The sequence below is a fragment of the Triticum dicoccoides genome, chromosome 5B (assembly GCF_002162155.2).
Source record: "Triticum dicoccoides isolate Atlit2015 ecotype Zavitan chromosome 5B, WEW_v2.0, whole genome shotgun sequence".
Taxonomy (NCBI): domain Eukaryota; kingdom Viridiplantae; phylum Streptophyta; class Magnoliopsida; order Poales; family Poaceae; genus Triticum; species Triticum dicoccoides.
Window position 1 is genome coordinate 707,845,137 of NC_041389.1, and position 12,463 is coordinate 707,857,599.

At 46.7% G+C, this 12,463-nt stretch overlaps 1 protein-coding gene across 3 annotated transcripts in view; it reads left to right on the forward strand.

The window, feature by feature from the left end:
• Positions 1-8,721: 8,721 nt before the first annotated feature.
• Positions 8,722-12,463, forward strand: part of LOC119312838 (CTD small phosphatase-like protein 2) — a 6,010-nt gene continuing 2,268 nt past the window's right edge. Inside the window, exons 1-6 of one of the 3 annotated variants that reach the window (XM_037588606.1) lie at positions 8,722-8,980; positions 9,600-9,710; positions 9,806-10,033; positions 10,534-10,655; positions 10,993-11,086; positions 11,835-12,161. In XM_037588606.1, coding sequence (XP_037444503.1) covers positions 9,880-10,033; positions 10,534-10,655; positions 10,993-11,086; positions 11,835-12,161 — 697 coding nt within the window. In that variant the 5' untranslated portion in view covers positions 8,722-8,980; positions 9,600-9,710; positions 9,806-9,879. Of the gene's footprint in view, positions 8,981-9,599; positions 10,034-10,533; positions 10,656-10,992; positions 11,087-11,834; positions 12,162-12,463 lie in introns of all 3 variants that reach the window. The other 2 variants (XM_037588604.1, XM_037588605.1) reach the window with 2 other exon arrangements.

Below are 12,463 nucleotides of genomic sequence, written 5' to 3' on the forward strand. Positions count from 1 at the left end.
TGAATCCGGGCTGTAGCACTGGGCTAGCAGGACTCCGGTAAACCGGGCTGTAGCGGGCTAACAGGACTCCGGTATCCATCGCGTGACATTTCCCCGGAGGGACAGACACAGGAACGAAGAAGGACACATGCCGGCCAGCCTAAGTGTTCCGGAGCAGTAGCAAGCTACCAAGGCTCAGTGGAGACACTAGGAGACATTTCCCGGTAAGAGAGGCTACTAAGAATAAACAATTAGATAGTCAGATCCCACACATACCAAGCATTTCAATCATTCACACAATATGCTCGATACGTGCAAATACAACAAGGCATCACAACATGACTCTACAACACAAGTACTTTATTTAAAGGCTCAGGGAGCCATACATATCATACACACAAGTACGAGTCACACGACCCAGCATTCAAGTCATACAGACATACAAGCCAACAGCGGAAGTAACTTGTCTGAGTATAGACAACTAGTAAAATAAAAGAGGCTTGGGAAAGCCTGGCTATACTACGGTCATTCACAAGCTCAGGGTCACCACCTGGGCCTCAGTCTACTCATCGATGTCAACGTCTACGAAGAACCCATCAGAAGGGGTTGCAGCGTCTTCTGAAAAATGTAAATTAAAGCAACATGAGTACAAAGGTACTCAGCAAGACTTACATCAGATCCTACATACATGCACATTATCAAGAAGGGTTGGTGGGGTTATTGCAGCAAGCCAGCTTTGACTCTTGGCTAAGCTATCCTACGATACACCAACTTGAAATGGTTTTGCGCACACGAGTCCACTACTCACCACTTCAATACACCACCGAGGATCCACCTCCATCATCCTACGGAAGAGCCATCCTCGACACTCACGCTTATCTTGAGATTTTTAGTAGTATCCATTTACTTGTCTATGAACTGTATACCAAGTAGTCCTTTACCGCGGACGCGGCTATTCGAATAGATAATGTTAACCCTGCAGGGGTGTACTTCTTCATACATGCTCTCACCACTTACCGCCGTTTACACGACATGTGCTCGGCAACCTTCAAGCGGAAGCCCAACGTGGGTGTCGGCCACGACCTACCTAAACACCTAAGTCTCTAGTCCAGGTTTATCGCCTATCCAGGTTCCATCCGCAGGGAGTCCGGCCGAGGTTTCCACATACGGCCCCGAACGATGTGTACATGGTTCCCGAGATACCTAACGGGTATCCGGTACACCGTGCCACGTACCTACCGCATCACAGCCCACCCCGTGGTCAGCGCTGTCCACGGCCTCCAGTAGGCTACAAACACCAGAAACTACTTGCAAATCCTGGACAGAGGACTAGGGTGAATAAGAAGCCGAGAGGGTCCATTGGTTTCGGGCCCAATGCATGGTAGTAGCTGATTCTTAAATCACACATACAGATCTCAGTGCTTAAGGTAGGCTTCAATGAAACAACCCACCATGTACTCCTACATGGCCTCTCATCGATACCTTTACCAAATCGTGTTCAACACATTACTCTCATACCCACATGATCATTTCACTCTAGCCCATCTCCCAGATGAACCAGACCTGACACGACTCTAAGCATAGCAGGCATAGCAAGGTAGGAACAACACATACATATGGCTCAATCAACTCCTACACATGCTAGTGGGTTTCATCTAGTTACTGTGGCAATGACAGGTCATGCAGAGGAAATGGGTTCAACTACCGTAGCACACAGCAGTTTGAAACGCGTTGTCTTAATGCAGTAAAAGAGAGCAGGAGCGAGAACATGGCATTGTATCGATATGATCAAATGGTTGGTTGCTTGCCTGATGGGTCGGTGCACTGGTATTGTTCTTCGTTGGGGTAATCACGATACTCCTCAGGGGCAGGACCTGCCGCAGAGAGCACCGATACACAATCATCACCAAACAATATGCAACAATATGATGCATGCATGAAACATGGCAATATGAGTGTGTTGGGCTAATGCAACTAAGACCAGATGGGTTTGAACTATTTTGAACCAAAGATTCAAGTTTCAAACTCATAAATGGCCCTTTAAAGTGCTTTATCTTGTTCTGCACTAAACAGCATGTTAGCTGCTTAAACATGCATGAAACCAGTACATATGGATAGATTGGATTTTTCTGATCATTTTTCATATATAAAACTTTGCATTTGGAGTTACAGATTAATTTCTATGATTTTTTAAAGTTTGTGGTATTTACTGGAATTTCCTGTGTAATAATAATTCCAGTAAATAAATTACTGCATCAGCATTACGTCAGGATGACGTCAGCGGTTAATGGAACAGTCCAGGTCAACCCTGACTAGTGGGTCCCGTGTGTCAGTGTAATTAGTTTAACTAAATATTGATTAAAACTAATCCTGATTAGTTAACAGGGCTGGGCCCCACCTGTCATTGACCCAGGGGGGGTCAAACTGGGCCCTCCCGTGGTCAAACGAGGGGTCAGCGGGGTCAACTCGACGGAGTTTAGCCGCCGGCGAGGCCGAACGCGGCGGCGAGAGTGCTTTTGTGCGTTCCGGCGACTAAATGAGCGGCGGAGGGCATCTACGGGTAGCTGGGAGCAAGCCGCAGCTCTTGGTGGCGTTGGTTGAGCTCGGGGTGGCCGGAAACGGCGCCGGCGACTTTGGCGGTCGCCGGAGTTCGGGTGATGATGAACCCGAGGCTACGGAGCACGGCGAGGCTTGCGGAGTGGTGCTACGGGTTCCTGCGGGTGCGGTGAGTGCGTTGGACACGGTGGTGTGGCCGGTGGTTGGCCGGAGACACGTCGGCGACGAGCTCGGTGGCGGTGCGTGCGGTGAAGCTTCGTGTGCTCGCTGTGGTGCACGAGAGCGAGAGAGGAAAGGGGAAGGAGGTAGCTGGGCTCACGGAGGTCTCGAAGAAGCAGACGGCGCGGTCGGGGATGAGCTGGTGTGGTGGCGACGGCGAAGGGGATCTCCGGCGATGGCGGATCGGACGAGGTCGGTGCAGTGGCTTCGAGGCACGCGAGCGCTCGGGGCTCGGCTAGCTCGAAGGAGAGGAGGGCGGCGGAGCTCCTGGACACGGTGGCGCGGCGCGGGGACGACGGAGAGCGCGACTACGGCGACGGTGCGGCTGCGGTGGCGTCGGCCATGGTGCGGGAGAGCGAGGGAGAGGAGCTGGGGGTGAATGGGTGTGTCCACGGGGTTCGGGGCACGACGTGGAGCTCATCCAGGCCAGCGGAGAGGCGAGGGGAGGAAGCAGGGCGGCGGGCAGCTGCGTGGCGCGCGCTGGTGCCGCCGTCGAGCACCTGCCTGCCTGCCTGGCGAAGGCAAGCAGCTCGCTGGAGTGGCTGCTGGGCTGGGCCGGCTAGGTGGGCTGGTTGGTGGGCTGCCAGGTTAGTTCCCTCCCTCTCTTTTTATTTATCGTTTTTTATTTATTCTGTAGCTTTGTGGACTTTCTAAAAATACCTAGACAACTCCAAAATTCACCAAACTGCTCATGGCCATTAACTGGAATATATCCAGCATGGAACATTTTAGTTTGGGATTATTTGAGCATTTAAAATAATTTATATAATTTTAAATGCCCAAACTCAAATACTTATGATTTAATTCAAAAACCTTAGGATGACCTAGAAAATTGAGCACCACTTTTGGCAGAGGTTCTGAACCAAGACAAAATGATGGACATTTTAGAAGGGCATTTCAGGTTCATTGAAAATATTTTTAGTAAACCCTAGTTGGTTTCAGAGGGGGCTGGGGGTTCTGTCATCCCCATTTCAAGTTTCCGTTGAGAAAAATAGACATGATGCAACACTCTAATGCATGAACTAGCTAGGGTGTGACAATCTTCAACAAGATGGCTTCACAGAGAGATTCAAATTTGATTCCACTGCTCCCAGGAACGTTGTCTTGCATCAGACTCCTTCACTCGAAGACTCTGAGTATTCCCTCCTCAGTGGCAACTATCAATGCCAGAGTCATCAATGATGAAGTTGATGCTACTTCACCAACTACCACTTCGGCGCGTACCGACACTGCACCAGGCCCCTCTGCACCACCAAACTCCAACATCGACCCTGCTCCTCTATCTGCTCCTTCTGGGAACGAGTAGATGCTCTATGTCTTCAAACCTTTTTGGTCATTACTGACAAAAGGGGGAGAAGCATATGAGTTGATAGTCTTCAAGCGGGTCCTTATGGGTGGTTGCATTACTTTTTGCCAAGTCTTACAACTCTCGTCTTTTGATACATTTGGTTCTCTGAGTTGTAACACTTAAACTTGATGGTCGTCTGCTACTTTATCTGCTATTCTGTAATGCGATGATAAATTCCGCATGAAGTCATTCTGCAGACGTCCATTTTTCATTAAGCATATCATTATCTTCGTTATTTGCTTATATGCATAATGCATTGTCTTCACACTTTGATGATGGCCTCCACAAAGCATAATCTGCCATGTGCATTTGCATTCAAACGCAAACCATTTATATGCACATCTTCAGGGGGAGCCTTGTCTTATGGATGAAGACAATACTCACAACACTAAACTTTCACATACTTTTATCCCCATTGAAAACTTCAACCAGTTTGTCATCAATCACCAAAAAGGGGGAGATTGTAAGTGCATCTAGTGCCACCCCTAGTTGGTTTTGGATTATTGGCGACAAACTTGGTTGAGGGACTAATGTGTTTGTGAGAATTGCAGGATAACACAGGTAGTAGTCCCACGTTGACTCGGTTTACCTACCAGAGATGACCCCTAAAAATGTGTGAAGACATTGAAGACAATGGGTTGTCTGTGAAGACATTCACATTGAAGACTATGACAGGAGAAGACATCGCGTGAAGACTATGGAGTGCGAAGACATAGTTATTTCGTAACTTCCTTTTCTTCTTTGTTGAGTCATAGGAACCACTGTACTATTAAGTGGGGTCCAAGTGAACAAAGTCAGAGTGACTGAAGTGATGCTCAACCAAATCCTATGTCTTCGAGCGAAGACAATGAGAGCAAATCTTATCCAGAGCTGGATGAGTCAACTTTACTTGTAGCCCAAGTCAAGCTGCCGCATGTGTTTGAAATCTGACCGTTGGACACGTGTCAGTTCCTTAGTGACCCAGGGTCATTTCAGACAAATCAGGTTGGTTTGCCTCCTGGCTATAAATAGCCCACCCCCTACACCATAAATCGGTGGCTGCTCAGAGTTAGTGCACGACTTTTGTCGTTTGAGAGCAACCCACCTCCAAAAGCTTTTGAGAGAGAATCCTTGCGAGGACAAAGCCCAAAACACCCAGAGCCAAAGAGTGTTAGGCATTACTGAAGTCTTTCTGTCCGCGTGATCTGAAGACTTATTACACTTGAGGACTGTGAATCCTCCAGCCGGTTAGGCGTCGCGTTCTGAGCATCCAAGAGTCATTGTGGATTGCCGGTGAACGAAGTCTGTGAAGGTTTGGAAGTTTCCCTTGAAGACTTACTAGAGTGATTGGGCGAGGACTAGGTATTCTGAGCTCAAGGGGAATAAGGTGAAGACGCGGTCTTCTGAGTTGAATCTCAGCCTCCCTAACCAGACGTACAGTTGTCACAGCAACTGGAACTGGTCCAACAAATTCCTTGTTCTCTCCGAGCAACTGGTTCTATCCTACCTCTCTCGCCTTACTTAAAGTATGTCTTCGTGAAGTCTTTGCCTACTTGCCTGATCTGTTTGACTTCATTGTGTGAAGACTGTTGTCTGTTTGGCTTCATACTATCTTCCATCTTGATCCAAACTACCTAGCTGCTTATAGTCTTCGTGCTTCCACTTCATTGCTTACTTGACTATGGCTTGTCTAGTGTAGTCTACCTTCCGCTGCATATCAATAGGGTCATTTCTATCATTTGTCTTCGAAACACCCATGTTTTGAAGACTTCAATAAAAATCGCCTATTCACCCCCCCTCTAGTCGAATACTAGCACTTTCAATTTCCAAGAACATTGCGGGTTCGAGCTTCGCCTGTGTAGTGGTATACTCTAGGGGGGGGGGCAGCCTAACGTTCCATCTAATACATGTGGTACTCTTTGTGCATGATATGACGAGGACAAAACAAATGCACAATTTTGAGAATATATCTACATGCGATTCAAGCTCTTCACTGTATGTTAGTAGTTGACTAGATGAAAATCAGAAAACTATGAAGAATTTTAGGTTGAATTCATGTTTGAATGCAAGTAGTTGATATAGCAACCTATATTAACATTGTTAGTTGCTTAGAAAATGTGACACATAAACTCATTTTAGGACTTGAAATGTAGTACGCCCATCATGTACTGTTAGTTGAAACCAACATGCTTCAAATTTTCAATCTTATACTTTAATGTCACTGTATTGAACTGAATTGCTATTGGTTGCAAAAATGATCAAGTTGATTATTACATAAAATTATTCAATGGATAGGTAGATCAAGTTTTACAAATTGAGTAAATTGGCTATATTGTCTTCTATATCAAGTTTGAAGTACATATGAGTGGAACATTCTTGTGGTTCATCTTTAGAGTTCCTGTCATGGACCAAATGATACGGGGCAAACCCGGTATATGCCGATCTTTCACGATTGGAGTGGGATCCCTCGAAGAACATGAAGAACACGGGGAAGAACAGGGAGAAATCACAAGGGGAAACACTCAAGAACAAGTCCAATAACACATCCACTAGACAATCAAACACACAAGATCCACAAGGGTACATGAACAACAAAGGGAAAGATACAAGGTAAGGTTCATCTCCAAGAGGAGGTCTTGATGGTATCCTAGACGGATCTTCCCGCAAGGGGGTCTTGATGATATCCCGCGGGATCTTTTCACATGGAGGTCTTGAACTCCATGGGAGTGGTAGTCTCTCTCTCTCTCAAGAGTAGAGGTAGGAGCAAAACTCACCTAAGAATGAGCTATCATATTTGCTAACCCTAACTAGAGGAAGGGGATGGAGTATATATAGGCTAGTCCATGAAGGGGTAAGTGAGGAGGGGATACATGGGCCTTTGGCCCGGCTGTGCACGCGCAGGTGCTGGATGTCCGGGGTGGGGGCTGGATGTCCGGGGCTCCGGGACGAGCCAGATGTCCGAGGTCTTGCCCGGATGTCCGGGCTGAAGTGGCCAAACTTCGGGTGCGTTCTGTCATCGATGCTGAATTTCCGAGGAAGAGGCCGGAAGTCCGGGAGTTGGCGAGGCGCCGGATGTCCGGGGTCGCGCCGGATGGCCGGCCGCTGATGCCGTTGATCGTCGGTTGGGGCAGCTCCTGCACGGCTGCCCAGGCGCTGGATGTCCAGCCTTTGGCCCGGATGTCCGGCCGCTTTAGCTTCAACAGCTCCGTCTTCTTCTGTCTTCGCTTCCAGGCTTCCCTCGCGGATGGTGTTGTTGTTCCTTGGCGCTTGCACTCCTCCTCGACATCCGTGAAGCTCCGACAATACCTATGCATGCACACGGGAGAAGTGTCAAGTAGTATACCATCCTCGAAGGGGTCAAGTGACGTGTAAAGGAGAAGATTCACCTTTGTGTATGTGAAGTAGAGGTCGCACGTGTCACTCGCCGAACAGACTCTTGACATGGTGATGTCCATAGGATGCTCCGCATCATACTTGGTGAACTTCCACTTCTACACGACGAAGCCATCTCTTTCCCATGGTAATTTGGTTTTCGATCCGAGGTCGGATCTTTCCAAGGGAGGGGAGATGATGCGAACTAGAGGGACAGGGGCAGAAAATCGGGCGGAAACCTTGATGGAGTCGAAGGAGCCGACATAGGACACATGTCCCCCTGCGAATGGCTATGGCGTCGGCGAAAGAGAGAAGCTTCTGGGAGCTCCATGGCTTGGACGACCTTGGAAGTCATCATGCCATGCTTCATGCTGTAACAACCCAGACGCCCCCTTCTTCTCTCCTCACAGATCCTAGTGCCACCCCCATAGCAGATCACCGTAGCCCCGTGCTCCTTCTCCTCCGGTCGACCTTCCTGGCTTCTTCGGTAGCCATACTCTACACCACGACATCTCCATACTTCATATACGGCAACACCACGGACATCCGACCGATCTCGCGGAGCCAACGCCTCACCTGTAGAGTGTGCCATGCTATGCCTCTTGCAGATGGTCGTGGATGGGGAGGAGGAGATCTCGCTAGAGGTGTGGGCGGCGGAGATGCAAGAGCCAGCTGGTCTTGTTGGAGAGGAAAGGGGATGCGTGGGAGAGGAAACGAGTCACGAGGGAAGCTGATGGAAGGGAAATAGATTGCTTCTACTGGAAGGAGACGCAGATATTTTCACTTGGGGAGGTGTTACCTGGGCCTGGTATTTTTCTATCGCCACAGTAAAATCGGCAGGGGGACATGCCCAGCGATCACCATTATGGCGACTCTTATTGTGTTTGATTAGTACTGGGTCCTCAAAACCCTCTTCAAGATCTCCCGTCCTAGTCTTCATGATAAATATGCAGACATCATTACACGTATGATGTATGATATCTACATCATAATGATGCGATCCGTAACATACATGAGTATTTTAAAATAATTCGAAGCTCCGCAATTTTACCATGTACTGTTCTCTTGAATTCGAATTTGAATTTTACATCGGTAGCCCCCTCCATAGAAAAGCACTCCGTTTTCCAGGAACGCACCCCGGCTTTGCGAAGAAATTACCTAGGACTGCCACCGCGTGCCCCCCAAACCCCCGGCCGCCCGCAGCCGCAGGGTTCTCCTCCTCATCACTCCCCCGAAGCGTTGCGCTGCGGCTAGCCTCTCTCTCCCCCTCTCCCCCGTGCGCGACAAGCGGCTAGGGTTTCGCCCTCCCCCGCTCCGCCGTCGCCTCCCACCCCCGCCGTCGCAGCCCTCGCCTTCCGCCTCCCGCACACCATCCCCGCCTCCGTTCCTCGACCCTCCGCCGACCGCGTCCTTCGCCGCCGGCACTTCCACCGAGCTCCCGCACCAGCAGATCGACGCCGCCGGGCCCGTCCGCCCCGTCTCGCCGCCGCCCAGCTCGTCCCCGGCCTCCAGCTCGCCTCCGCCCAGGTTTGACCTCGCCCTCCATCTCGCCGCCGGCTACCTTCCGAATAAGCTTTAGCTCGGAGGAAGTGACCCGTAGATTGGTCCCCTATAGATAGGAGGCCCGGGGCGGTCGCCCGGCTGGGATTTGCCTCGTTCGACTCCCAGTAGTGCGCTGGCGTTTGTACCGAAGCAATGCTCTGGCTGACTTGCTGCTAATTGCCCTTCCTGACAGACAAAACATGTGCAATTTGTGACATCCGATGCTTTCTAATTGTATTTACGGTATGCAGTTTCAAATTCGAATTGCTGGATGATTAGGGATGCTCGAACTTACTCCAAATAGAAGATGACAGGAAGGGGTGGTGCTAATCCCCTATATTTTGGTAAAGGAAGGAGTGCTTGGAGCGTTGGAATATGTTAGATTGATAAGCACCTGTGTTTCCTGGAATGTAGACGCCAGGAATTTTGCGTCTCTCTGAGGCTAAACTTCTTGTTTCCGTAAGATTAGCGCATACAGAGAGTTCATTGGCACACAGACTGCTGAATTTGAATACCGTCATTGTAATCAACTTTATGTAGCAAATTTAACCGTCCCTGTTATGTTACCCTGCAACACCCTCATTGCTGTCATGTTACCTTGCAGAGTCCTCCCGTTTTAGTCCCGACGTCTCTTCATAGTGATTTGACCGGCAGAGATTTGAGCTGGGCTTTACTATACTTCTGGTAGCTGATTCTCTTCACCAATTTTCATCAGGTCTGTACTCTGAGGGTTACCTTCATTTGCGTTGAAAGCTCTGCGGCTCACTTTGACGGAGTTTGTGCAATTACCCTGAACTGACTTGGCGGAAGTGTGCTTGTGAGGTCTTGTGTTTCTTTTCTCGTATAAGAGCCAACTGTGGGCAAGAAGTCTTCTTGACTGAGGGATGCCGACAAGAAAAAAAGGACCTGCAAGAAATGCAACTGTTGAGCATGTTAATACGAAAACTAGTAGACAACCTGGAAGATCCACTCAGTCGGCAGCTCCTGATAAGAAAGTCAATGATCTAATTACTTCTTCCTCCAAAAAGCAGAAACCTGGTAAGGTCCCCCCACCTTGCATCCCCCCTCTTACTGGTCTGTGTTATGGTGCAACTTCGTCTCTAGTACAGTATCCTATATGTCATTAGCTGATAGAAAATTGGACAGAGGGGCAAAGATAAAATATATTTATGGTAACTATCCAACTTGTCATATACTGCCATTTGTCAGTCCTCTTGTTGTCCAAACTATTTTTTTTATGTACAAGTATCTTTGACACACCATCTTATTCACAGTAATTCAGTTTAGTGAAGCAAGATTTATCTCTTCCTTTCTTGAGCATGAAAAGATAACATACCCCTTAGCAAGCTAACTTCTTTATTGAACCTGATGACTTCACTTGACTTTTTGGCAAATGTTTTTCTGGGATTATTCCTTCAATTGGCTGGAGTTGGTTTGGGAGAATGTAATATTATGAACTTTTAGGAAGTTGGCTACCTGGTATCTACTAGAGCTGTCTTAGTTTTGTACTAACATTGCTCTAATTGTTGACTCCGCAGCCGAAGACCCTCTGAAGAAGAACCAAGTTCTCAGCGGTGGAAGGAAATTAACATCTCTATGTGATTCTGATACTGAAAATGGAGTTGCTGATGTGCCAAGTAGTAGTATGCTCGACCAGAAGGTATGGCTCATTCTGGTTTAAGTGAGTTATATATACGATCTGGCTTTGTCTACCGTTGTTATCGTGCAGTGCAGTCCAGCAAAGATGATGAAATGAGCTGAAAACTGAATACTGTATCTTTTAAGTATTCTTTTTCTGCACAGCAACATTTTGGGATGTAAACACAAAACATGTAGGTCCTTAATAAGCTATACCTGAGATATGTGTATGCCGTAGGTCTATTTTTCTCATCTGCAAGACTACAACTATGAACCTCATTGTGCAGCAATCAATTTAATCCTGTCTCTGTTCTTTACTTTACATTCTTATACATCTATTTGGTCTTCTTTTTTGCTAGCTGTCTCATGGAAATGATGACGAACCATGTGAGAACATATTTTCTCAACCATTCCACCATCATAATGAAGACGGCAGTGATGGCTTGAGCAAAGGTACACACAATTAGAACATTGAGATTCCCTCTAAACGATGCTGTTTGAATATTTTGCCATCTTATGATGTATCAGTGTGCTACATTAATGCATAAGCCGTTAGTATCTAGTAACTTGGCTGGTATGGCTTCTTATTTTCCTCGATGTCTTGCGTATCTATAAGGTATATATGCGCATAGCACCACATCCTTTCCCTAATTTATAAATGTATAGGTCAATATGTACTTAGATCTGTCCCATAGTCAATGTAACCTCACCTTTGTGGAATATTTGATTTATATTAATATTATCAAGCTCTTTTATGAAGCAGATATGTGATTTCTGACACTGCTTTATGAGTCGTAACAAGTAAAACTTTCAAAGTCCTTAGTCACTGTATTTGCTTTGCCTTTCCCTGACTAATCTAGACTGCATGCAATTTTTCTGTCTTATTTGTTTTATTGTATGGCTGCAGTGGTATTTTAAGAACTTGGTAGATAAAAAATTAAAGTACGCCCTCCGATCCATATTAATTGTCGCAGGATTGTACTAAATCTGCGACAATTAATATGGATCGGAGGGAGTCTGTAAATTAGTTAATTTTTTTATTTGCATCCTGTACTGTGAAAAATGTGATTATTTATGCCAACACAACACCGTGTAATTCATGTACATTAGCAATTTTCAGATCTGTGTTTGAATTTTCACATCCATGCATATAATCAATAATAAGTATTACTTTGTAAGTGGCTTGACACTCTTATTGCAGTTCCTGTGCAATCAACATGTGGTAATACAAAGCGCGCAGATGATGAGTACAGTGAATTGGGTAGTCTTTCTCCCGAAGTGTCTGCTATATATCTTGCAATGCAGCACTCTAAGCTGGAGTGTATTGATGAACAAAGTCAAGATTCTATCTCAACAGATGGCGGGTGCGCTGATCCTGATGAGACTGAGGAGCTTGATGAGTTTGACCCTTATACCTTCATAAAGGATTTGCCTGAGTTATCTATGGTTGTACCCAAGTTTCGACCCGTGCTTCTTCCAAAGCAAACTCGGAGCTGCCCTAGAACCACCCTTGTCCTTGATCTGGATGGTAAGATGATTATTTGTGTGAATATTTTATCTCTGATATATGCTCTTGAGTCTTGGCGAAATATCTTGATGGAATAACTATTTTAAAGATGTTTCTTCTGTGAATAATGAAGTAACTATTATCATTTCTCTACATTACTCCCTCTTTTCCTGTTATGAGCCATTCAAGTCGTTAAACCAATAATTAATACAATCAATATGTTTAGTACAAGAGAGGACATCAATTACATGCAGAATTATCCATTTAAGGCAAGGGTGCCAAATGAAACAATTGTGGTAAATTTGTCAGAGTAATGGCAGATG